This window comes from Tyto alba, unplaced genomic scaffold, assembly GCF_018691265.1.
Source record: "Tyto alba isolate M040663 unplaced genomic scaffold, T.alba_DEE_v4.0 Super-Scaffold_20000042, whole genome shotgun sequence".
In the NCBI taxonomy this organism is placed as follows: Eukaryota; Metazoa; Chordata; class Aves; order Strigiformes; family Tytonidae; genus Tyto; species Tyto alba.
In genome coordinates, this window is record NW_024881293.1 from 9,819,325 (window position 1) to 9,844,930 (window position 25,606).

A 25,606-nucleotide genomic window follows, 5' to 3' on the forward strand; every position below is an offset into this window, starting at 1 on the left:
GGAACAGCCTCTGCACCCGGCGATTTGCTCCGCGTTGGGTTTCGCTCACGCTTTTGAGCTTGGGAAGCAAAGTGTTATCAAGTGCTGCTGAAGTGGTGGTGGCCCTTGAGCTGACAACCAGAACACTTCAACAGGCCTTTATTCCCTTGCAGAGAGCTGTCTAGCTCTTCTTAAAGGACTAACAGATTGCAGATGCTGTCTATTCAATTAAAAAAGTAACCTTGTCTCTAGCTTTCAGAGAAATTTCTACAGAAACTGCTACTTGGCTGTGATAGAGTTCATTTACTTCCTAGTAGCTGGTATAGTGCTGTGGTTTGGATTTACTATGAGAATAATGCTGATAACTCACTGATGCTTTAGTTATTGTTGAATAGCCTCTATACCAAGCCAATTTTTCAGCTTATGCCCTACCAGCAGGAAGGCTGGAGGGGCACAGCCAGGACAGCTGACCCAAACTGACCAAAGGAATATTCCATAGCGTATGAGGTCATGCCCAGTACATAAACTGGGGAGAGTTGGCTGGGAGGGGCAGATTGCTGCTCAGGGACTGGCTGGGCATTGGTCAGTGAGTGGTGAGCAATTGCATTGTGTATCATTTGTATATTCTAATGCTTTTGTTATTGTCATTTTATTATTTTCTTCCTTTTTTGTACTATTAAACAGTCTTTATCTCCACCCATGAGTTTTGATCTTTTTTTTTCCCCCCTCGATTCTCTCCTCTATCCCACTGGGGGTGCTTAGTTGCCGGCTGGGGTTAAGCCACGACACTCCCAACAGCGCGTCCAAGTGTTTTATCACCACAAAAGTCAAAATCCAGTCAAAACCTGGATATGGGGTGCAGACCTGGGGAGAGTGAACTACTCTGTGGCATGAGTTTTGAGGCCCTCTGCCTGTTTTCAGTCTGCTCCAGGAGCTGCCTTGCTGGCCTGCTGCACACCCAGCAGGGGCTGGGAGCGTCTCCGGGAGCGTCTCCGGCAGTGCAGGGGCCCAGTTACCTGCGAGTCGCCGTGCCCAAGCCCCCAGGCTTCAGCCTCTTCTGTGAATCCGTGTTCACACCTGGACATGAGCTTTCCCTTGGTCTTGCAAAGCAAGCTTCACTCTCACCAACATTTGGAGGGAAAAATTCACAGCAGCAGGTGTATTTCATGACAATTTCCCAGCTCCACTCACTATTTGAGTGCTGTGCCAGGAGCTCAGTTCTACTGACCCAGAGCAGTGTCCATGCCAACTTCTGCTGCTCCATTTAACGATTGCAGTGACAACTACCAGGCTGAATCTCTCCAAGTGGCTGCACTTCCCTGAGGGAGCGGTGAAACACTTTTTGGTAGATACTTCCATTGCCCAGTATGTTAATGTATGTCCTCAGAATTACCGGGTGCAGAGATTCTCCATCCTGCAGCCACCACCAGACTCTGCAGATAGCACACAGCCCAGTAGAGGTGCCAGGCTGCAGAGCAGCCCCGTGTCAGCACAGCAAGCCAGAGATTTTAGCACCTGACATTCAGTATTTTGAAATTTTAAAATACCTTTAAAACACCTGAGAGGCAATAGAATACAGGATGGCTTAGACTCTCCAGGTGTTTGCAAGTGGTTAGTCACGACACTCCAGCAGCACGCTGTTTTACAATTGCTGCTCTGTGTCCAAGATAAGAAAACACAGAAGGGTGAAGTGGCTTTTGCTAAATCCAGGGTCAGTTTAGCTGCAAAACGGGTGGGCCTAGGTCCTGCCTTCCTTCCTCTCCTCCACCTGTGCTTTACCTAGTAACCAATGCTTCTCCTTGGAAAAGCTTTACTGCCCTGAGACAAACAGCAAATACTTTTTCACCTGATACAGTTCAGGGTGTTTAGCAATGGGGTGTTTAGCCACAAGGGGTTGTAGATATAAAAAAGTTTACATGGGTTCAGAAAGTAATTTTGATAGGAAAAAAGTTATATCAGTATTGGGAAAGGACTGACCCCTGACTAGGGAAAGTAGAGGTTTGTGTCGGGATGTGTCCTGCCGCAAGGCAGACATCTGTGGAGTGAAGAATGGTCTAGATGCAGAGGAGGTGATAGAGCTGCATGCATAAGCTTTGACTATAAAGAAACGCTTGGTTTCCTGTTGGTTGTGGCTGTTAACAGACAGAGGAACAGCTTTTAACACATAACAAAGTCGTTATGAATTAAGCTTTAGAGAAGCATCAGTTTTCATGAATGCTAGATGGAGCTATGCTACTCACAAATAACATACTAGTTTAGGCTCTCAGATGAGTGTTTGTACTTCTAAAACATGCTGGCTTCTCAGCATCCACAGCTATTTATTGAGCACATACAAGTTACACCGTTCTTTTCCAGGTTAGTTAAGGCAGTCTGCCCACCCGGGTAAGGCCAGTTGACAGGGTGGGTGGGTAAGGTGACATGCCATGGCTATTGACTTCCCTTGTGGTACCTATTATCCTCCCTCCCTCCCTTCTGATGGATCTCCACTTCAAGTCATCACAACCCACTAATTTACATTTACAGTCAAAATATTTATTATGTAACAGTCTCTGTGGGGGTCACAAAAATACGTGTATCTACAGACATAAGAGGATACTGTTGTACCTGATGGTTATATCAGCCACCAGTGCCTGAGAACCCTTTACAAAAGTTAGGCTGGGCTTACAGAGCTCATCTCAGTGGTCCTGCAGGAGGGGCTCGTGAAACACAGACCATTCTCCCTTTCAAGCTTCCTCAACCCGTGGATCACACAATCAGTGTCTTTTGATCCTGTCATCTTGTACCTCAGGGCAGTACCTGGTAATAGGGGAGCAAGTCTCACTCTCACCCTGAAATCACCATCAGGTCTTAACGGGATTCCTGCTGACCCTGTGCTAATGATTCTCTTGTGGGGTAGACATTCGCTCTTAATTGCAATGCAGTGATGAGTTTCCTGTGGGGAATGCCCCTGTAATGTTCAATCCAATTACTGGTGAGCTTATCCTTCCCAGAGTTGGCAATACCATAGCCCTGACACGGCAGCTTGGTCCAATTCAAAAATTTGTCTTTCCAACAGTTACAAGATCTTGGAAAGACAATGTCTGGAGCAGAGACCTCCAATGTGAGGCTGCGGCCTCCCTGCTCACAGCTTCCAGAATTATCTGGCCTGAATTCCCATGCCAAATGGATAGCATTTTCTCTTCCCTCCCTCCCACAACAAATAACTTTCTAAACTCACCTTCAGTACCCTCTCAACAGCCTATTGATTTTATGATGTTGCCATGGGAGTGGGAAATTTGGTGCAGCTGCCAGGCTTGCATACTAACGATTAGTCCTGCAAGCCAGGTAACACCCAGGCTGCCATCCCATGGGCTGGGATATAGGACGGCATCACCGGTACAAGCAGGAAGATGTAACCTGACAGCAGTCAAGGGTCTGCAGTTACACAGCCTTCGCATCGACACGGTCTGCCAAGTAAACCAGACGTGGGATGGTAAATCCTTTCAAAATGTCTACTTTCTGAAAAGGCCAGCGCCAAGAAAATAGACAAGGCACATTTTCTTTTTCCTAGCACACTCTGCTGGTGTGATAACGGCTGGAGTTAGAGCCGAGGGGAATGGCAAAGCTGCACAAAACCTCTCCTGCAACAACAGAGGGACATGCTGTCAGCTTGCTGACGTATCAGGCAATACTCTCTTGACCTTTCCAGACCCCAATCTCTCCAACAGACCCTTTGTTTCGGTGCTGCTGGAGTGATCCTGCATCTGATGAAGTTCTTGTATTTGAAATATACCCTGAGGGCAAGTTCCTACCCCATGATTTCCCTACCTAATTGCCTGCAGTGAAGTGCTGTGTAAGTAACAACTATAACTGCTGCTTGCAAAGAAAAACAGGGAAGAAGTATGCTAGTGCATACACAGATGGATACAGAGGCATCCAGAGCCATCAAAGTCCCTGCTCCAATTTCACTCACACCAGCACCGATTCCCTCAGCCCAAGGCATAGCCCTGGTGAGCAGAATCTGACTGCAAACTGGTTTCTGAAGAAAAGAGGTGTGGGACAAGCCTGATAAGAATCTTAGACCACACCAAAAAGGGCAAGACACTACAAAGTCCTCCTGGTTTATCCCTCCTCCCCTGCAGCATTTCATCCTACCTTGGGACAGTGCAGATGCAGGGACAGGGCTGCTCGTGCCCCTCCGATCCCACTGCCCAGCTCCACACAGTGCCTGGCCACAGCGGAGAAGTCAGCCCCTTGTGTAAGTGCCTTAAAAAAGCTCTGGGGGTGCCCCCGTCCTGGAGTGCCAAGCCCCACTCGCTCTCTAGAGCAGCCCCTTGGTGCTGGGGGCTAATCACAGAAATAAAAAGTTGTAATCAGCAGTGGATGCTCTCCCTTCACTGTTCCCTCACTAGCTCTGCCCACAAGTGTTTCTTGCTGGTGTCAAGCAATTAAAAGCAGGTGCTTGATGAGGGATGCATGGAGGCCAGCTTTGCCTGGACTTGGGTCCCGGTGTGCCCTGTGCCATGGGGCAGTGTGGCCCCAGGAAGCCGCCATCCAGCCACCCGGGGGGCTTGACTTGACTTGAGGCCTTTCTGTGCCAGCCCTCAGCCTGTGCACACGCACCTATACATGTGCACGCACACGCACGTGTTCCCGGATACACCCACACACACACTCACCCCTGTGAACACCCCCCCTTTGCCCCACTACCAAGGGAGAAGCCTCAGATGCTGCTTGGGGGGCTGCATGCATGCCACCCCGAGCTGGCAGCTCCAGGAGGGAGATAAATGAAGCAGCACTGATGAGGAACGCATTAATTCTGGTGTCTGTCAGCCTTACAGGATGATAAAATGCTGCATCCTTCTGGATCAGCAGGATGCAGCAGCAAGACTAGAAGGGATCAGGGCCGGCTGGCCGGCCACCCTGTGCCCCTCCATCCTGATACGCATCTTGCATCCAGCCCCTCATCTGCCCCCGGCAGATTGGGGGAGCATGAGGGCCCCCAGGAGGGGTGGGGGGCTTGTTGTGTGGGCGAGGGCCCCTGCACGCGTGGGTTATCTGCTGGGGGTCTGCAGGCGATGCATTCACCTGCAGAGGTGGAGGGAGCTCCACTGCGGTTTGTTGGGACGCGTGGGGCTGGCTGGCACACGGAGCACGTGTGGCTGCCCTGCTCTCGGGCCCCGCACACCCGTGTGTGCCGCAGCACGGCCGCCGTGCACCGGCGTGCCCACACGTGAGCGTGTGCTGGTGCATGGGGTGGCACGTCCGAGGGGCAGCAGCATGTCTTGCTCCAACTCCCCGGGCAGCGGCTGGGTCTCCCGTAGCAGAGCGCGCCTGGCAGCGCTCCTAATGAATTCAGCGCTGCCCTTCACATCAAACAGCCACACGAGAAGGTGTTTTTCAGTCCCATCTTTATTCAATGCGCCAAACACTCCACTCCTGTGCCTCACCCTTGCAAACATCTTGTTCACAGCTGCAGCTTCAAAGGACCAAGGGAGAGGAGGGGGAGGCTGTGAGGTGCAACACAAAGCAGGGAGCACAGTGGGGCTGTCTGCTGTCACCGTCTTCCATCAGGGAGGAGCCGAGACCCCCTGGACACAAGCCCAGTTCTGCTCCCTCAGGATGCCCATGTCCAGCTGTGCTGCTGGGACCTGCCTGTCCCCAGTCACCCCACAAAGCGAGGTGGAACGCCTCTGATAAGGTCTGGGGCTGGCAGCATCCCACAGCCAAGCAGAGGGGCAGGAGGTGGATGGGGGACAAGGGGTATCTGTCCTACTCAGAGCTGCCTCTGCCCCCTCCTTTTCCTCCCTGCTCCACTCTCAGCACAGCCCCATCCATCTTGCAGGGCTGAAACCCAATTACGATCCCCGGGAGGGGGATGGTGCAGCGGCAGAGATGCCCATTAGCTCCTGGGAATGGAGATGGAGCGATAGGAGCTCTAATGGCTTCTCCGAGGAACCCTGATGTCAGGCTGGCTGCCCCAGCTGCTTGTGGACCTGGGAGGCTGCTGCAAGCATGGGGGAGCACCTCCAGCCCCCCACATGCCCCTGGCTGCCCACAGCTCCCTGCTCTGCTCTGTGGCACCTCTCCTCCAGAATGCTGTCTGTCTGTCTGTCTCTCCATCTGCCTTTGAGTTTTGGATGACAGACAGACAGGATGCTGCATGGTGGAGAGCCTCACAAGACGAGCTAGAGAAGGGTCCCATGGGGGGTGGGATGGAGACAGCCCCTCCTGCACTGGGGTGACACCAGCAGCAGTTAAGTTGTGGTTTACACCCCGTGGCAGGGATCTTGATGCAGATTTTGAGCCACACGTGTGCAAGCATGTACATGCATGCTTGCATGTGTTTGCACAACTTAAAGCCACTCCAACACCTGCAGGAACTGCCCCAAAAGTGGCCCAGCCATCCTGTCAGGCAGCCCAGAGCCGTTCACTCCCCACCTTCCACCAGTCCCACTGGTAAGTAAGAAGGACATTTGGCAGTGGAGCCTGCTTTTCTCTGAAGTTTAATTAACCCTGTGTCCCTCCCCACAGCCTTCCCTTTCTTTGCTCAAATGCCACAGATGATCCTATGCAGATGCTAATCTGCAGAAGGAAAGAAAAGATTCCACATTTAATTGCAGAACATAAAGATATTACAGGGTCATTAAAACACCATGAATATGGAAATTAAATCCACAGGCATCCATGCAGATAATGGCAGGGAAAAGGGAGCCAAAGGTGAAGCAGAAAGGTGGAAAGATGGAAAGGTCAGCTCCATCTGGATGCATCATTAACCCCTCCGCTTCAGGCAATCTCCAGGGGCTGGGGAGGGGGCAGACCTCGGGGGTCCTGGGTATCCTGGCCTCCTGCAGGACCTGCAGTGGGTGGAGGGTTCTGCTGCCCAGGCAGGAGAGGAGCAGCGAGGGTGGCTGAGTCCCCCCTGAGCCCGGTCTGCGGCCGGTGGCCAGGCTCGCATCGCCTGGCATGCCTGCTCTGCCTGTGCCCTTGCACGGCTGCGCACTTCAGGCCCAGCCAGGCACGGGGGCTCAAGGCAGGATCCCAAATCTGCTCCAAATGCTGCGGGAGAGGAGGGCGCTGGGACCCGTCTGTGACCTGGCGCTGTGGGACCCGATGGCAAAGGGAGGGATGCCAGGACAGAGCTTTCATTCTTTGGGGGATCGTTCCCACCCTGGCATGGCTGTGGGGCCAGGGCTCGGCCCTGTGGGCACCTGGGCTCATTAGCAGACTGATCCCAGCACCTCAACTCCCATCCTCCACTCCCAGCAGCTCAGACTCCATCCTGCACCGCACGCTGCCAGTTTGATGCTGATGAGAGCTGCTGAGCGGAAAAAAATAATAGGGGCCTTGCTAACTGGAGCTGAGCCACTGGGAGAGGGAGATGGGGGCTCACAGGGCATCCCCATCCAGAGGGCAGGGTGGCTCTGACACCCCGCAGCTGCAGCCGGGAAAGGGGGTGCAGTGGCGTGGGGTGGCGGGGCCAGCGGTCAGGGTGGCAAGCAGCCATGGCCGTCTGGACGTGGGGGGTGTTGGCTGTGCCTGGGGCACTGCCATGCCCGTCCTTGCCTTGGGACGTCCCCGAGGAGCTTCAGCCCCTGGGGCAGCACAGGGCACCAGGGCCTCGATGTCCCCGCAGTGCCTGTGCTGCCAGTGGCACAGCGCGGAGGTGTCCGGGTGCCAGCAGCCCCTTCGCTGGGGAGATGCTGCCCTCGTTGCCACCAGCCTGCACGTCCTGGGTGCAGCTAGGGCTGGGACAGTGGAGGTAGGAGGAGGAAGGGGAGCCTGGGGTGGTCTGAAACAGCCCTGAATTTCTACCACTGCGGGCATGCAGGCCCTGCCAGCCAGCTGCTGCATGACGGGGGGGTGCAGCAAGGAGGGCACGGTGCTGCTGGGACCCTCTGAACCCTCTGGACCCTCCAGACCCAAATCATGGTGCTGCTGGTGCTCTCCTTGTTGGGCTGCCAGAGCCCCCCTGCGCACCCAGCAGGAGCTTTTGCCTCCAGGGAGAGTGTGAGGAGGAGAAAAGCAGATTAGAACTATCACTGCATCTCCACGCACCGAGCTGCAGAGCTAAATGTCAGATCACATCTGACACAGCGCGGGAGGGGGAGACGAGGAGCCCTGGCTCACGCCTCGCCAGGGGGGCACCTCTCGGGGCGCGGGCAGTGGGGCTGGTAGCCGGGTACCTCCCTTCCCCTGGGAGCAGAGAGGGGACACAGACAGCTCTGGAGTCCCGCTGCTTCGTCCGGCTGGCACAATCCCAGCCACAGCCCCAGAAACTTTCCTCCTCTGGTTCCCATGGAAACAGAAAATTTTCTTCTCCACAAAGTTGAGCTGGCTGCAGGGCTGGCAGCGAGCAGGGACAGGCAGCTCGCCTGCCCAAGTCGAGCCCCTGATGCCGGAGCCCCACGGGACGACCCACTCGGTGGGAGCTGCTGGTTCAGCCAGTGCGGTGCATTTGCACAGCTGGTGCTGCTGGCACGGGGGGCTCAGAGCTGCGGGATGGTGCAGACCCCCTTGCACTACCACAACACTGCACATTGCAGTGGCTTTCTCGTCTCGGCAGGTTGGGATGGCCTGATGGGTGGAGAAGGGCCAAGGAGGAGGAATGTCTCCTGTTGAGCATACCCAGTCATTCTCCGCAGCTTGGTCAGAGAAAACGAGCAGTCTACTGGGAAAATTACCCAGCAGAGCAACCAGAGAGCCCTGGCTCCTGCTCCAGCCATCCCTGTCACGTGAGCCCCTGCGGGTGATGGAGCCAGCTCCGCTTTTGGCTCAGGCTGGGAAGGATACTTGGGGAGCGATTTGAGACCCCTCTGTCAGCAATCAGAAGGTTTCAGCACTCTGCTTGCCTCCCGCAGGAAGATGACGGCCTGATGCCTGCTCTGATGAGAGGAAAAGCTTTTGCCCTCCAGCAGCCCCAGGAAGCGCCGCAGCAGTGGCCTTCGGGGCCGTGTCCCCTGTGCAGGCGCGGGGCCGCTCTCCCTGCAGCTGGGGGTTTCTGCCAGTGGGAACTGGGGGCTGCCCCGACCTTCCCGTGGGCACCAGGCACTGGCTCTGCAGCCACTGAAATCTTGGAGCTGAGCTCCATGACTTTTTCCATTGGATAAATGTGGAGATGACAGGTTTAGACAACAATGACTAAAACTAAGCTTCAGCAAAAATCAACTTCAAGCAGGGGAATGTTCCAGGCGCTGCCATTTGCTGTCGGTAAAAATAAACCTGCAGGTTAAACACAGCATTTTCCTCCTGAGTGCTCACGTGCCAGATCAGAGAGCTTCCTCCTGGTGAAATGGTGAAAAACCTAAAATAAAGCACAAGCGCCAGGGCATGTGGCAGGGGACGGAGAGCAGCCCGTCTCTTGGGCATCCCGCAGGCCTCCAGAGCACCGTTGCCCGGGCCAGGCTGGAGCAGGGGGGATGCAGGAGCTGCCTGCCTGGTGATGGGGTCGTGCTGGTGGTGCTGGTGGTGGGAGGCAGCTGGTGCAGGCTGGCATCCCCCCCCCAGCCTTCGCCCTCCCCATGGGAGGTGCAAGATCTTGCACTTGGGTTCGCCCCTGCGCTGCCACCCACTGCCCTCCCGCCCTGGGCTGTGGGGGGACCAGGTGTGGAAATGGGGATGATGTGGCTCCTGGCGCCCACATGGGGCTGTCCTGTGGGATGGGGACAGGAGCAGGCGCCGCTAGGAATGCTCCCCCTTCCCCCTGTTGCTCCAGTGCCCTGGCAGGATCTGGCACCACGGCGCAGGAGCATGACTCCTCCTGGCATGAGGCAAAGACTCAGACCTGCTGGCCCCATGGCCCGGCTCTGCCCTGCCCCATTGGACATCACCCCCAGGGATGGGATGGGATCCTCAGGGCCCCTCGGCGCCGAGGGCTGCAGCGGGGCCAAGGTTACCTCATCAGTGCTGCAGCTTTCAGCCGGCGAGCACCTGCTCATCACCCAGGAGCCGGAGGGAGATGGAAGCGTGGGGTGGCGTTTGAGGCTCGCTGGAGACCTGGTGAGGCCCGTCCCCATGCCCACCAGTGTGCCGTGCCTCCAAGCCACTCACCCCTTCTCCTGGGCCCAGCTCCTTCCCTCTGCCTGCCACTCACGCTGGATTTTTAATTAGCGCTCCTCTGTATATTCAGATAGCAGGAGCCCAGAATGGAAATGTACAGGTGTCCCCTTGATCCAGTTTCCATGGTTGCCGCATCGAGGTGGGGGCTACAGCTTATTTTTTTATTTAATAATTTTATTACAGTGGCTTCAGTCCATTGGCAAAGGAGGGAAGGGGGAGAAGGTGGGGGAATAAAAAATGCTGGATGAGAAGGCCACATTCCTGCGGCTGGGCTTATTTGCTGTCATTCTTTTTGTCTTATTAGCAAGTGCCGGTTTCCAAGCTGCTCAAAGTCAAAGAGCTTGGTAACAAGATCCCAGCCCTCACTGCTGTGGGGAGAACACCCCAGGCAGCTGTGCTGGAGCTGCACAAATGCCCAGGGGGCCACCCCATCAGCAGAAGTGGCCCCTGCAGCACAGGATGAGGTGAAGGATTGTGCTGAGCAGGGTGGAGGTCTGGGACAGTGTTGAGCTGTGCCAGAGTGTCCTCGTCCCCACATCCTTGTCCCTGTCCCCATCCTCCCTGTCCCCACCCCACATCCCTGTCCCCATTCCTACATCCTTGTCCCCATCCCCACATCCTTGCCCCCATCCCCATATCCCTGTCCCTGTCCCCAGCCTCCCTCATCTGCCCCATCCAGCCTGCCCGCGGGGCTGTCCTCGACATCCTTTGGTGGGACAGCAAAGCTTCCCCAGTGCCAGTCCATGAAGGGACCCCGTCCACCCCTGAGCGGAGGCTGTTGGGGGCACCGGGCTCAGTTCCCCACTGCTGGGCCCTGCAGCCCAGGCTGGGGAGCCCAGGGTGTCCCGGGGGGAAGGGCCCGCAGCCTCCCCGGGGAATCCAGCTCATGTTTGGGGATCCCCAGCACCGCTCTCGCCCCAACCTGCCCTTTCCTCGCCCTGTGTGGGAGCACTCGGTCGGGGTGGTGGCTGCCCCAGGGCTCTGGGTGACAGCGCCAGAAACTCTCCTCCTTTCCTCCGCACTGAATTAGTCTCGATTTCCTCTGGGGAGACCAGCACGGTGTGTAAATGGGCCCATCTGTTACCATTAGATGATTTAGCCCTTACCCTGCCTGTGCAAGCAAGCAAAATCCACTCTGTTTACTGCAGGAGGGGGCAGCTTTTGTGCAATGGGGGTTAAAAATAATGTGGAAACAGCACTGGACCAGGAAAAATCTGCTCTCCTCACGCCACACCTCATGGCTTGACTTGCCAAATGCGTGGAAGAAATCCCCTCTCCTCCTCGCTCTGGCAACGTCCCTCACTGTGGCAGGCAAACACACACGCGCCGAGCCACGGACCTATTAGTCACCAGAAAATGTTCTTTTCTCTCCCGATTTGTTTCCCTTAAGCTTGATGTTTTCCTCTCCTGCTGCCCTGGCCTCGTTAGGCTGCAATTAAAACTAGGAATCAAAGCCGCATGGAACAATTAAAACTACATGCAGGATGAGGGATGCCACGGGGAGGTAGGCAGCCATTGCTTGGCCCTGCTCACGCACCCAGGCGTCCTCGTCCCCCCGCCCAGCCCCGGGTGCTTCCTTGGCGCAGGGGGGTGCGGTGCTGGTGCGAAGTGGCCGGACGGGCATGGGCTGAGCCCACCCAAGCTCTGCCATAAAGCTCTTTCTGTTGCTTGTGGCATCACCAGAGCCGGCGCCTGGAGGATGCGCTGAGATGCATCCAGGCTTTAAGCAAGTTGAATTTTCCCAACTGCAGGGATCATTAAACATACGGAGCAGCTCTGAGAGCAGGGAAGACACTGGCTCTGCCCAGCGTATTTACGCGGAGATTAAATCTCCCTCCTGTCAGGGCAGGGCAGTGACTGTCCCTGCACAGGACCCTCCAGCCCCTATGGCCAGGAGGGACACACTGACAGCCACTCGCTGCGCCCTTCCCTCTGGTTTTCCTTTGGGACAGTCCTGGGGATGCAGCTCCCACCAGCAGAACCTGGAGCTGTCACACTGGTTTGCATCCCCATCCCAGTGAAGGACTCAGGGGCCAGACCGCACAGTTGGTGCCCCGCTCCAGGCCAGGCGAGCACGGCTCCAGATGCCGCATCCAGCTCCGGCGCGGGCTGACGCCGGCCAGGGCCACAGGACAAAGGCTCGGTGGCACCGCCTGGGCAGGCGCATTGTTGGTGCCTGTTGAGGTGTGACAGCACGCGGTGAGCCAGCAGTGCAGTGCCCAGGGCAGAGCACGGAGGGGCCGGATCCTGCCATGGAAGGGCCGCATCGCCGGCATACTGAGCTCCTTTGCAAGATGGGACCAGCCGGCCCCACCAGCACCCAAGCCACCAGCAGCCAGTCCTGCCCTGGACAAGCACTGGCACCGGTGCTGCGTGGGAAGCAGCGGTTCCTCCCAGAGCAGGGCTGAGCCTGCCAAAGGGCAGAGATTATCTGCTGCAGGGATGCCAGAAACCCCGGCGTCTCCTCGCTGCCGGGGCACGACCCGCCAGCCGCCCCGCGCAGAGGCAGCCCTGGCTTCGGAAATTTATAGTAACAAGCGAGCGCAGGCAGCAGAAGTAGCAAAGCATATGGTAGGTGTTGGAGTTTATTCCTGTCGGTGAGTGTCAGCAGCGACAGACGGCTGGGGGTGGCGAAGCGAGAGATTTTGGTAGGTGCCCGTGCAACACCACCCCACGGATGCTACAGCTGCGGCGAGGGTGGGGACCCACCGCCCCCCGCCGTGTGCCATCGGGGGGGCACCCACATGCGCAGGGATGGGTGCGTGGCGATGCTCTCCCAGCGCGGCACAGCTCGGGGCTGCCTGAGCCTCCTCCCTGTGCCCTGGGGATGTTTGGCATTGGGGGTGCTGGTGGCTGAGGCACCCCCAGCCTCACCGTGCTGTGCAAAAACCACAGATAATTTGGCTGCTCCTGAGCTGAGCCGCATGAGCCCTGTCCATCCCAACTGAAGATCGCCTGCCTGATCCGGAGGAGGGTCTGAGAGGGCTGGGGGCTCCCCCCTGGTCCCAGCGGCCGCTTGGCAGGCTTGGCTGGCCCCGGGGTTTGTCACCGCAGACAGTGACCCCGCTGCCACCACAGACTGGCAGGGAGCTGCCGGCTCGGCCCAGCCTGGCTCCACAGCACCCGGGGGCTTTCAGGGAATCGGCCAGACCTGCTCCCACTGCCCGACACCTCTGCCAGGAGACGCTGCGGGCTGGTGGCCAGTGGCGGTGGGAGGGGAACAGATTGTCCGCAAAAAAAACGCGTCAGTCCCTGAGTGGCAGCTTGGAGTGGGATCTCCTGCAGGTTTATACCCTGGTTGCCTGAGCCCGCTGAGAGGGTTTGGGGCAACAGGGCATCCCCTGCGCAGCTTGGCTGCGGTAACGCGGGTGCTCACACTGCGTGGGGTGCGCAGCTTGTGTCCCTCCAACAAGTCCTTCCTGTGCTGCCCGGACCAGGACGGGGAACAGAAGCTGCCTCTCCCCTGACCCTGCAGAGCAAGAGCTGCCAAGAGGAGGGTGATGCTTTGCTGGTGCTGGGGCTAGCGGCAGCTCTCCCCCTGCCCCTAAAGACCAAGCTCAGCAAGGGGCACCCAGACGGGGCTGGGACAGAGCCGGGAGCAATGGCAAGAGAGGTCAGGAAACCCAGAATTAAGGCTGATGCTTCAGCTCCTGCCCCTGTGACAAGCTGAGGTGCAGGCAGCACTGTTTATGGACGCTTTGCCAGCATCTTCTCTGGGTTTCTTGACTCCCCTGGCAGCACCCTGGTGATGGAGGGCCAGGAGAGACAAGCCCCTCCGCCCCCAGCAGAGGCTGGCTGGCTGCATGGCCTGACCGTGCTGCCTGGGGACCTCCCAGGAGATGCTGGTGCTCAGTGACTCTGGCATTGCCGCGGCCTCAGCCCCCCCGAGCATCCCATCCTGCCTGGGGGGGGCAAGGGACAGCCCCAGCAAGCACTGGACCAAGCACATGTCCTCCCCTGGCACAGGTGAAATAAATACTCGCCAAGTGGCAGCTCACCTGCTGCTCCTGTTCCTGCTAATTGCAGTGTTCTCACTTCACACTGATGTGCTTGATAAGATTAGTGATTACAGAAATCTCATATGGCAATTGGATTGAATTGGGAGCTGTGTGAGGGAAATTGGACTGAGCTGCAAATAGGAATTAATTATAACCTGGCAGCAGTGAGATCTGAGGTTTTGAATATATATTTTTATGTATTGCTCAGTGCAACCTCTGGCTTTGTTGCAGGTGCGAGGGGTGTTGAGAGTTTCACCCACAGCAAGGACAAGCTTGCTGCCATCCAGGCTGTCGAGGGGCTCAGGCAGGGGCTGTCAGCATGACAGGCCCCGGGCTGGGGCTCCCGGTGCTGCCCCAGCACAGAGCAGCGTGGCCGGCGGTGCCTGTGGTGAGCTCAGCCTGCCCGAGCTCCCTGCCCTGCCTGCTCCCCGCCTGGCAGCGGGCCCTTATCTCCATTACCATGGCAATGCCAGACGAGCTCCTGCGGCGGGCTCGGCCGTGATGGCAGACGTGGTCCCACGGAGCTGAACGGCCCCGACAGGCTGCGGGGCTCCCGCTGCGCTGGGCGAGCTGAGGGAGGGAGATGCAGCCCTGTCCCCTTGCCCAGGGCTTAGGGTCCGGCTGGGGAACCGGGGTGAGACGTGGAGCTCTGCTCCAGCCAGCACCCAGAGTATCTCCCAGCCCTTCCCCACCCCGGCTCCCCGAGTCCCGCCGGGTGCCCCCGCCGCAGCAGGACCCCCCTGCAGCACAGCCCCCAGGGCTCAGCCAGACCTGCCCTGCGCGGGTGCCAGCCCGTGGCCCCAAATGCCCCAACTGACACCCGTCTGCACTGATATTAAAGTGTTTGCCGGCAGTTGCTAGTGTTTAACAAATCCTCCTGTCTGCTTTGTTTATGCCATTTTTTTTCCCTCCCACCTGAGCCTATTTGATGCTTTAGGCATTTTGCAAACATGTTAAAGGCAGCATTTACAACTCCAGTAGGCAGCTAGTGAAGAGCGGGTCACTGGAGACAGAGAGGAGAGGCAAGGAGAGATCCCTCACAGTGCAAAGCAGCCTCTGCCCTCATCCATCCTTGTAGCCCTGTGGTCTCACGCACTCCATACGCCAGCCCCGGGCCTGAGCCAAGCCTATGCCAGCCCCAGGGGCTTGCATTCATTTCTCCTCTGCCAGAGAAGATGGGGAGGGAGAGTCCAGGGCGGTGCTTGCTCTCTGCTCGCTGCCTTTCCCTGGCTACAGAGACAGAATCTAGGCCCAGGTCCTTGTTGGATTGCCAGCCTCAAAGTAGGAGAGCAAAGCTCAGATGGAAAAGCAAAATTCATGGAGCATGCACCCTGGAGCTAGCAGTGACAGGCAGCGCCGCCAACCCTGGGGACACCCTGGCAGCAGCGCTGACTTTTAGTGAACTGCCAAGTGCCGCGGGGCTGACAAGGAGCCGCAGGTCATCCCTGCTCCCAGCAGAGCCCCAGGTCCCCCAGCCTGGGGGGTCTGTGTCCCCGGGAGGAGCACGGACTGCTGGCTGGGGGGCACAGCCAGTGCCTGGTCCAGGGTGCAGGAACCCAGGAGTAGCGTGAGGGGGAATCGCTCTCCTCTGGCTTTCTCTCTCGCCTGATGTGACTACAAGGGATTGTGGGATTCAATTAAATTCTGTTTTCCTCCCAGTAACAGTGGGAGTCTCTCCTCTCGCCTTTAAAACAGACATGCTGCCATGGAAGACAAATGGTTGCAATAAAGCAAAGGAGCGTCCATGCCGGGGGAGGCTGATGCTCGCGTGCAGCCAGCGCTGCCTGGGGCGTGCTCGCCACTTCTGCACACCCGGTCCTGCACACCCACGCACTGCACACCCGCACACTGCACACCCGGTGCCACACACCTGGTCCCGCACACCCCCACACCCCCACACCCGATCCCACACACCCGGTCCCACACACTCACACGCCCACATACCTGCACGCCCGGTCTAGCACACCACACCACACCCCCACACATCCGATCCCACACACCCCACACCCAGTCCCACACACTCGGTTCCGCACGCCGCACACGGGGTCCTGCACGCAGCGTGTCCCACTGGCCAGGGCCACACGTCAGAGGCCCGGAGCAGGACCCCCCTGAGCAGCCCCCACACCCCAGTGATGGGGACGGGGGCCGTTTCACTGCCTCCACGCCTGCCCCAGGAGCGGGGGGGGGGGCTGCAGGGCCGGCTGCTGCCAGCGCGGGGCTCACCTGCGTGCCGCAGGGCAGCTGTGGCCACGGGTCCCGCCCCGGGTGGGAGCCGGGTTTTCCTGGCCACGGAGGTTTTTCTGTGCCGTCTGACGGCCCGAGGCGGTTGTCTGTTTGCTGGCCGAGTGAATCACATCCCGCAGGAACCATCGCGCTGGGAGGCAGCAGGCTGTGCCCGTGGAGGGCGGGGGGGTCGCACCTCAGACACAGCAGGGACCCCACCAAGGTGAGCGTGCCCCCCACGCGTGGCAGTGTGGACCCCCAGCACGGGAAACGCTGCGGTGGCTTTGCGCTTGCCATGCCCACCACCGGCACAGAGCAGCCCCCGCGGCCCCTCACCCCTGGCATGGCGGGGGCTGCGCGCAGGGGAGAACCCCCCGCCATGGAGCACCCCCCCTCCCCGCACCCACCACTGGACTGGGTGGCCGAGGGTTGCCAGGCAACGGGAAGATGTTTTTTTCTGACCAAAACGGTAAATCAGCAGCTGGGTCAAAGAGGGGAGGGACATGGCTGGGCTGGATCTGCCCGGGGTGGCACTCGAGGCTCCCCTAGCCCCAACAGTGCCCAAAAATCTGAGGAGGAGAAGCAGCCATTGCAGACGCACTCAGCCAAAAGCTGCTCCGGCCCCAGCCACTGCCAAGGCTCCCTGAGCACCGGCTGAGGAGAGTGTGGCCAGGGGACGGGGCAGGGTATCCTCCGTGGGGACAGCCCCATGGGCCTCCCTGGGGAGCCCTGGCCCTGCCGCGTGCCCCGTATGAAATTGAGCCCCTAATTTGCCCTCTCCCTCCCTCTCCAGCCATCATGCATGCAGATAAATGAGCTCCAGGCAATTTTCTCAGAAGTTGAGTCCTTGCATTGTGGGAACACAGGACTAAAAATAGCCAAGGTGTGTGCGTGTTTCACCCAGGTGAATCTTGCTCTGGAGATAAGGGTGAAGGAGGCAGCAGCTTCTCCGCATCTAGCCATCTCCCCCTGGCTCGGTTTCCTGCATGGGTCCTGCTGCCCAAATGTGCGCCATGCCATCCCCCAGCACAACCCTCGTGCGTCTGTGGTGGCCTGGGACCCCCGGGCATAGAGCCCCTCATGCAGGGGAAAGCTCCCAGGGCTCGAACACCCCTCAGCGTGGGCACGGCCAGCGATGGGCAGAGCTGCCCTCAGCCTCGGGCTCTCACCTGGCCACCTCCAACAGCCGCGCTTCAGCTGGGCATCCTCCGTCCTGAGGGGCTGCGTCGTGGAGAGGGCACACATCCCCCTGCTCCCCCCCAGGCCACCACCAGCATCTTCCAATTCAGAGGCTCATCTCAGCCCGACCCCGACCCTGACCATCCCAGGTCTAGCCCAGGGTGCAGAGAAGCAGCTACATTTCCTTCCCACAGTTACTTGATTACAAATTCAGAGTTAAATCTTCCCCCACAAGATGCCCCTCTCCACCCCTCTGACTGCTTCCAGTGCGTTGAATGTTGAACACTTTCCAGGGATTTTTCGTGTGTTCAGGCTGACCCCATCCACTCTAGTTCAGACTAACTTAATCAGCCTCATTTTATTGCTAACTGCTGTAGCTTTACACCTCTAGAAAAAGCACTACTTAAATTATTGGCACCTGCCAAGCTCTCGCCACGCTGCTTTCTCTGCCCCTGTGGGGGCAGGAGGAGGGAGGGTGGATCTGTTTACTGCTCCCAGCCTTTATTTCTACCAAAAATGACAAATTATTAGAATGGTGGAAATTAGAAAAATGGCATTTAGGTAACAGACAAACCTCCCTCTTTTCTTCAGCAGCATCTGGTTAAAAGCAGATTTGGAAATGGAAGGTGGGGAAAAAAACAGGGTAATCTGCTGAACACTGACAGCCGGGAGGGGGATGCTCCCCAGAGGGACAGGGGAGGGAAACAGTCCAGGGGATGCCCTGAGAGCAGTTCATCCGACACCCACACTGCTCACAGCACAGAGCATTTGGGAGACGCATCCCAGCAGCACCGTGGCGGGGGCACAGCTGGGAAGAAACTGTTGGGTTTGTTTTCATACCAAAACGCTGCTGGAGCAGATCACCACTGCTGTGCAGGAGCTGGCCCAAGATGCCATCATTTTGAGTGAAAAAGGGCTGTGAAGCTCAGAGAGCAGCAGGGAGGGCTTCCACCCTTGTGCTGGCATGGGGCCAGAGCTCAGCTGTGCCCCAAAAAGCCCCCCCAGGGGTCTCCTGGAGTCCCTAGCCCCCCACGAGGGCAGCTCTCCAGCCCACGCAGCCCGCTGCTGACGGAGAGCACAAAAACATCATCATATCCTTAATCACCAGCTCTGCTGGGAAGGAGCACAGGGGCCAGGCTGGGGGAGCTGGTGAGGAGGAGGAAGGACTCAGGGGAGCACGGGAAGGGGCTCTCCCTCGCCGCAGCCCCATCCCCACACAGGCAATACCCTGGCTCAGCTCTGCCCCAGCCAGGACAGCCCCAGCTCCCCCCTGAGCAGGAACAGCCCCTTTTCCCACATTCCCTCTTCTCCCCAGGAGATTTGCTCCCTCCTCACCCTGTGGCAGGTCAGCAGCATCAGGGAAAAGCTTCTGAAATGCTTTGAGCCCCTGCGAGGCTGCTGGGAAAGGGCAACACCACCCAGAAGAGTAGTCGCTGCTCCATGGCTGGGCAGTCCCAGGGTCCCAGCTCTGCTCCCCCCACCCCTCCACGGCACAGGGAACTGGCAGGGAAGATAACAGGGCCCCGGGGGATGCCACAGCCACAGCAATGAAAAGCAAAGAGAATGCCTCAGGGAAACTAGGAGCCAGGGCACCACCTGCATCTGTTTTAGAAATTACTTTATTGCACTAAAAAGGGGAAGTAATCTGTAAACAAACATTCAATTCAGGTATTAATATATTTTATCACTCCAGAAATGCATCATTAAATCCAGCCACAGAAATATCAAAGCAAGAACAGTAGAAAATAGCTACAGGGGAAGAAAGACCCAGCCAGGCCACAGTCCCGGCTCCCACACCGTCCACCCTCCCATCACGGGAGCAGGGCTCACAGCAGCACATCCCAGGGCTCGGTGGACAGTCACACACCACTCAACTCCCACGAGGGACCCTGGGACAGGCTGGGGGGGATGGGACAGAACAAGCCCCCAGGCCCTTGAGTCTCGCCCCAGGGCCAGCCCCAACCCAAGGAGAAGCTCAGGGGCCTGCTCTCAGCATCCCCCTTCCCCAAACCCAAAGGCAGACAGCTCTGCTGTGGGGGATGCGCCACTTCCCAACCCTCTCATAGAGCACCAAAATCTTTGCCCAGCTCCTGTTCCCCCTCCCCTGGCAGCCTGCTGGCTCCCTCCCCCCCAGCAGCACCCGGCTCCCACCAGCCCCTTGCAGGCGCAGCACCCTGGGGACCTCAGCACCCCAGGGACTGCAGGGGACTGGAAGGGTCCCCTTCCTGCCCCGGGTCCGCTCAGGGGCAGGATGTTCGCCCCCAGCCCAGGGACGTGGCCCATCTCCTTGTCCCACCCTCCCCAGAGCCCCCAGGGCAAGCCTGGGCACTCGGGGCCCACGAGTGTCCCCCACGTTGGCTCCTAGGGTAGCGGTGGGAAGCCTCAGGTGGGAAGCCCCCCGCAAAGGAGGAACTTGTTTGCTCCTTACGTCCTGCACAGTTTGTTTTCAGACACAAGCTCAATAAACAGCTACGATCACCCTAAATCCCCTTGACATGCAAACACTGCACTTATCAGAACCATGCCTTGCGTACCTGAAACATATTTACAGACAGAAGTAAAACACGCTGGGAAAGATCAGCCTCGGATATAAATAGCCAACACTGAAATCTGCCATCTGCTGCAAAGGACAAGGAAGGAACATCAACTGCCACCAACAGAGGTTAACACAGAGGGACACGTGTGTGCGTGTGTGTCCATGTGTGCTGCAACGGGCAGGGACAGGAGCACTGCGAATTTTGCTCCCTTCCCCAGAAACATGCAGAGCCCGATGCAATGGGTAACACCACACCAAACAACAAGGTGTCTGTTTGATCCACCTGCAGAAATGCTCCAGACGGCATTTCCCCCACTCCCGGTGCCTCCAGCCGGCCAACTGGGATGGCAGGGAGGGATGGAGAGGGGTGGGAGCCCCCCACTCCACCCCAAAGGGAAACTGCAAAGCCAGGCCAGTCCCTTTGGGGAGTGGGGTCCTGCTGGGCACAGGGGCTCGGTGGCCCCATGGGACATGTCCCTCCTGCCCAGGGGGTGCAGCCATGCACAAGCCCCCACAGGCGAGGGAGGGCAGAGGGTATGAGGGCCCCAGCCTGCCCCCCTACCCAGCGACACCTCGGAGTGTCCCCAGTGCCAGCCAGATCACCAGCACTCTGGGAGGGCCACTCCTGTCACCTCGGCTTTTCTCAGCAAGCACGTCTGTTGGGACACTGCCCAGGAGCACCCATGTGCCCAGGGAGAGGGGTGCCAGGCCCCCCCATGGCAGTACCAGCCCCTGGCACCTCCCTCCTGCGGGCAGGGGACAGGCACGGGCAGCCTCCTGGATTTCAGCAAACCCAAAGCCCCAGAAGCCCCATGAGCAGTTTCCCGCAGGGGCTCGGCGGTGGGGGACACTGCTAGGGGTGGGCAGGGAGGGTGTCCCGAGGGTCTGCAGGTGTTGGACCAAGCCAGCTTGCACATCTGTGCAGTCCCACAGGGCTGGGAAGAGTCCAGGAAAGGCTCAAAAACCACAAACCTGACTCATCCCCCAGGGTCACCTCCCTTGACCCATTCTTGGGTCACCTCTGCAGTATTTTCTCTGCAGTTTCCAAGACTAGACACTTGTCTTTTAAATTAAAGCTGAGATCAACACTGTCACCAGACTCCAGCAGCTGAGGCTTTGAGAGGTGGCAGGAAGTATGCTACAGAGATCTACCCACCTCCAACCTTCGTGCCGGCCAGCTGGAGACCACGGGCACCAGAGAGGGAAGAGCCCAGCAGGTGACATCCATCCTTCCCAGTGGAGATGGGGCTGGTGGCTGCCCGCTTCCTGCTGGGCTCCAGGAGATGCAGCCTCGGGAGGGAGCAGGGGGGGGAGCAGAGGGGAGAGGCTGCGGCCGCCGGCCCTGCCCACCCTGCCGCAGGAGGGCTGGTGCTGGCAGAGCCCCACGGCAGTGCCACCCCCGGGGGCCCCCACGCTCCGCCACGGCCCCATCCCTCCTCTGAGGGGCCCTTCAAAGCCCCCCTCCAGTGGGGCCAGGGGACAGGACGGGGCCGGCCCCCCCGCCTCGCCCCAGCCCCACGGGCAGGCAGCTCCCTGCGGGGCTGGCAGCAAGCACCTACAAGCAGGACAGGAGGGTGGTGAGCGGCAGCTCCTTCTCCCCCAGCAGCGTGTCCCGCTTAAGGCTGCTGCCCTTGTTGACCACCTTGAGCTTCAGGGACATCTTCCTGGCGTGGCCAAGGCCCAGCCCATCGAAGAAGAAGTCCTCGTTGAAGACGGGGTTGCGGCTGTTCTTGACGATGGTGCTGCGCTGCTTCTGCAGCTTCCCGGGGTTGAGGCACAGCGAGACGCAGCAGTTGATGCTGCGCAGGTCAACGAGGGCGTCGTAGAGGTCCTCGGCAGAGACAAGCCGCACACGCAGCCGGGCGTTGGAGGGGTCGTACTCAGCAGCCAGGCGCAGGCTCCCGCCCCGGCTCAGCCGCAGGCTGTGCTCCCGGTCGCGGCCCGGCGGCCTGTCCAGCGGCAGCAGGGCGGTGGGCGGCTGCCCCCCGGCCGGGGCACTCCGGGCGCGGCGCTGGGCGCTGGGGCTGGTGTCAGCTGAGCTGTCGTCGGTGGACAGGGAGCTGTTGCGGGCCACCGAGTGCTTCAGCTTGATGACCTTAGACTGGCTCTCCTGGCTGAAGATCTTCAGCAGGGAGACAGAGCGGGAGAGCAGCGGGGAGCCGAAGGGCGAGGACTCTGCCGAGGAGCACGTGTCGCTCTCGCCGCCGCTGAAGTAGCGGCCGGGGTGCATGAGGGCTGCGCCCAGGTCAGTGGGCGCCCGCGGCCCGCTGTCACCGTTGAGCTTGGCTCTGCGCTGGGCACTGGGCGAGGTGGCCGGCGAGGGGCAGAGGCTGCTGTGCTCGCTGTGGAAGAGCGACTCTTTGCGCCGCGTGTGGGGGCTCTCCACCAGCGTGGCAAAGCCGTAGGAGGTCTGCGCCTTGGGCACGTAGGGCAGCGACATGGCGGTCTGTGCCTGAGGGTCCACGTTGGTGCCGAAGCCCCCCTCGGCCGTCCAGTCCTCGGCGCTCTCGATCTGGATGATGTGCTGGCCGGCAGCCCGTGACCGGGGCCGGCTGGATGGCCGGGGGCTGCGTGGGGGCTTGCGCCCAGCCAGGTCCTGCTCTGAGGCCGAGGGGCCCAGGGCAGGTGCTGCGGGGGGTTCGGGGCCCTCGGCCTCAGTGGGTGCTGCGCTCAGCTTGGGTGGGATGAAGAAGTCAGGGATCTTGTCAGGGGTGAGGACGTTGCTGTAGCGGGATCCCCGTGGGGACTCCTCCGGCCCCGCACCCCGGGACCCGCCATTCTCCGCCACGCCACGCAGCCGCTCCAGGAGCCACATGTTGCCGCCGGGTGCGGGGCTGGAAGAGACCCGAGGGGCAACGCTGTCACCGGGGGCTGGGCACTGGCAGGGGCGGGGGGGGGGGGGGGGGGGGGGGGGGGGGGGTCAGCCTGGACATGAGATACCAGGACCCGCGAGCCCGTGGGGATGGGGACAAGAACGGGAAGGAACCGGCCGCACCGAGGGACACGGGGACCCGCCAGCCCGGGGGGGACGGGAAGGAACTGGCCACGCCGATGGGCACCGGGACCCGCCAGCCCGGGGGGAACGGGAAGGAACCGGCCGCGCCGAGGGACGCGCACCCGAGGGACGCGCACCCGCCGGCCCCGAGCGATGGGACGGGACGGGGCGGCCGCGACGCGATCCCCGGACCGACCGACCGACGGACGGACAGACCGACCGGCGCCGCCGCGAGCGGGAAGTTGCCGGGAGCCGCCGCACCTGGAGCGGAGCCGCCGCCGCCGCCGCCGCCGCAGCACCGGGCGGGGCGGGCGCGGACGCGCTTTTATACGGCGGCGGCGGCCCCGCTCCTTCCCGCGCCGCCGCCGTAATCCTCCGAGCGCGGCGCCCCCGCATTTCCCGCGCCGGGGCTGGACCGAGCGGCCCCGGGGTGTGGATGCTCGGGGGGTGCGGGGGCCCGGCCCCGGGACACCCGGCCGTATGCCCACGGGAGCGCCGGGACTGGGATGGGACCAGGAGCGGGGGGACCCTGAGCCGGGATGAGGACGGGAGCGGGGCGGCAGCAGCCCCGTGGCCCCCCCAGTGCCCCCCTGCCCTGAGCGCGACCGGGGTCCGAGGCCGGCGGGCCGGGGCCGTTCCCCCCGGCCCCGAGCTATGCCCGCTCTCCCCTCCGATCCTCGGAGCTCACCAAAGCGCTGGACAAAGCCTGCAGCGCTCCATGGCGGCTCGGAGCTCAGGGATTGAGTAGTTTAATACCGTGGCTGGAGGGGAGAGGGAAGGCAGTGCCACATGTCACCCATCTCACCAGCACCTTGTGGGGACAGTGCTGGGGCAGGATACGGCCCAGGCAGTGCTGCGGGGCACCGGGGGCAAAGTGTCAGGAGGATCCAGGCAGCATCACTGCAGGCCCCAGTGCTACTGGTCAGCAGGGGACTTGAAGCAGGGTGATCAGCCCAGGTACCACATGGATTTACAGCCTTGGGGACGGGGATGCACCGAGCAGTTTGGCAGCACGGATGGGGGCCGGCAGCTGTTCCCTCCTGGCTGCTGCCCTGCGGATGCGTCAGGCTGCAGGGAAGGCACCGTCACCCCTGGAGGGAGCACCAGGAAGAGGAGCCTGGCGCTGTGACCTCCTTCTGCAAGGGCTGCTGCAGCCGGGCGGCGACTGTGAGAGGTGGGAGGCCTCGGCTTCCTCTGCATCCTGATGCAGAGGTGATAAAAAGAGATGTCCAGCCATGCTGAGCCAGACCAAGGGCCAGCAGCCAGCTCTGCTGACGCCTGAGAAAGGTGGCAAGAGAGAAGGTCCCCAGGGCCTGGGGGAACGACTCTTCTCCCACTTGGGAAGCAAATCTCCCTCCCTTCTCCCTGCACGCACCGGTTTCGCCACGTGCCCTCTGCCTGCTGCTCCCAGGCCTCTCCCAGCAGTGAGCTGGTGCTCCCTGGCAGGGCGAGTGTTCTGATTTATGAACTTTTTTGGCACATTGCTCTGCCTGGCTGGGAGCAGTGGCTCAGGCCAACAGCAGACCCCCACCGGCAGTGGGCCCTTAGGCACAGCTGCCCCTTGCTGGCACTGGAGTGGACCTGCAAAGAGGTGCTAGGACCCTTCAAATGGGGCACTTGGGGAGCAGGAACAAGCCAGGACCTGGAGGGTTCTGGGCAGGGATGTACCAGGGGCAGCAGTGGAGATGGGGGACAGTGGTGTCCTGGCTGGACACTGGGTTCTGCACTGCAGAGTGCTGAATCCTGGATCCTGCGAGGAGGAAGAGGGCAGATGGAGCCTTGGAGAGGAGGACGAGGCTCACAGGAGGGGCAGGATGGTGAACAAAAGGCTGGTGTTTGCCTTTCCTCCACCCTGCACAACGGTGGGTAAACAAGGTGCAGAAATGGTTGAGTTCCCTTAAGATAACAAAGTGCGCTGGGGCTGGGCCAGCACTGCCCGCTCAGCTTGTGGCCAACCATCTCTGGGGCACGGAGGGGAGCAGAGTGCTCAGAGCTGCCTGCTGCCTGCGATGAGCTTGCCTGGGCTCAGCTCGGGGCAAGGCTTCCAGGCTTGAGGCAGGACAGGAGCTGCAGTGGTGGGGCAGAGATGCCAGGGTCCCAAATGCCCCGGTTCCCAGCGAAGGGATGGCAGGAGAGACCCTGCGCTCGAAGCAGGTGCTGGCACGGGCGCTCACACCTCCGGCACCTCGGGGACAGCGGGGTGCCATGGACACCCCTTCCCAGCAGCGCAGGCATGGGGCTGCCAAACACCCGCACTCACCTGCAGCACTGCGCTGCCATGGCCACTGCTGGACCCGAAACAGCAACGGGCAGAGGGCAAACACTCCCAGAAAACAAGATTCACAGGGCCTCCAAACTGGGCTCTGGACCCTCGCTCAGCACGCAGTAGCATGGAGCTGGGAGGGGTGCCTTTCCTTGCTGGTCTCCCCCTCATTCAGGGCTCTCCGTGGATCCAGGCAGTGCAGGGTGGCAGGAGGGGACAGCTCTCGGGGTTCCAGAGCTGCCTCCCCAGAGCGTGACGTGGAGCTGGACAAGGCCCAGGTGAGATGGACACGGGCTGGACTCTGCCGGAGGTGTGCGGTCACTGTGGGTAAGTGACGCTGGGCTGGGGATGCTGGCAGGGCTGGGGACACTGGGACACTGGCAGGGCTGGGGACA

General features: G+C 60.0%; 1 protein-coding gene across 5 annotated transcripts; it reads right to left on the reverse strand.

Moving 5' to 3' along the window:
* Positions 1 to 19,018: 19,018 nt before the first annotated feature.
* On the reverse strand, positions 19,019 to 23,240 carry C2CD4C (C2 calcium dependent domain containing 4C). Of its 5 annotated transcripts, none has more exons than XM_042794377.1 (2): positions 23,210 to 23,240; positions 19,019 to 22,787 (listed from the first exon to the last, which is right to left on the reverse strand). In XM_042794377.1, exon 2 carries the CDS (start codon positions 22,766 to 22,768, stop codon positions 21,509 to 21,511), a length of 1,260 nt encoding a protein of 419 aa, XP_042650311.1. In that variant the 5' UTR covers positions 22,769 to 22,787; positions 23,210 to 23,240; the 3' UTR covers positions 19,019 to 21,508. The 5 variants fall into 5 exon arrangements, with proteins under 5 accessions (XP_042650311.1, XP_042650310.1, XP_042650312.1 ...); XM_042794376.1 differs by having other exon boundaries at positions 23,165 to 23,214; XM_042794378.1 differs by having other exon boundaries at positions 23,169 to 23,213.
* Between the last annotated feature and the right edge of the window lie 2,366 nt (positions 23,241 to 25,606).

Coding starts and splice junctions, on each gene's coding strand:
- C2CD4C (XM_042794377.1), bottom strand. CDS start 22,768: ATGTGGCTCCTGGAGCGGCTGCGTGGCGTGGCGGAGAATGGCGGGTCC.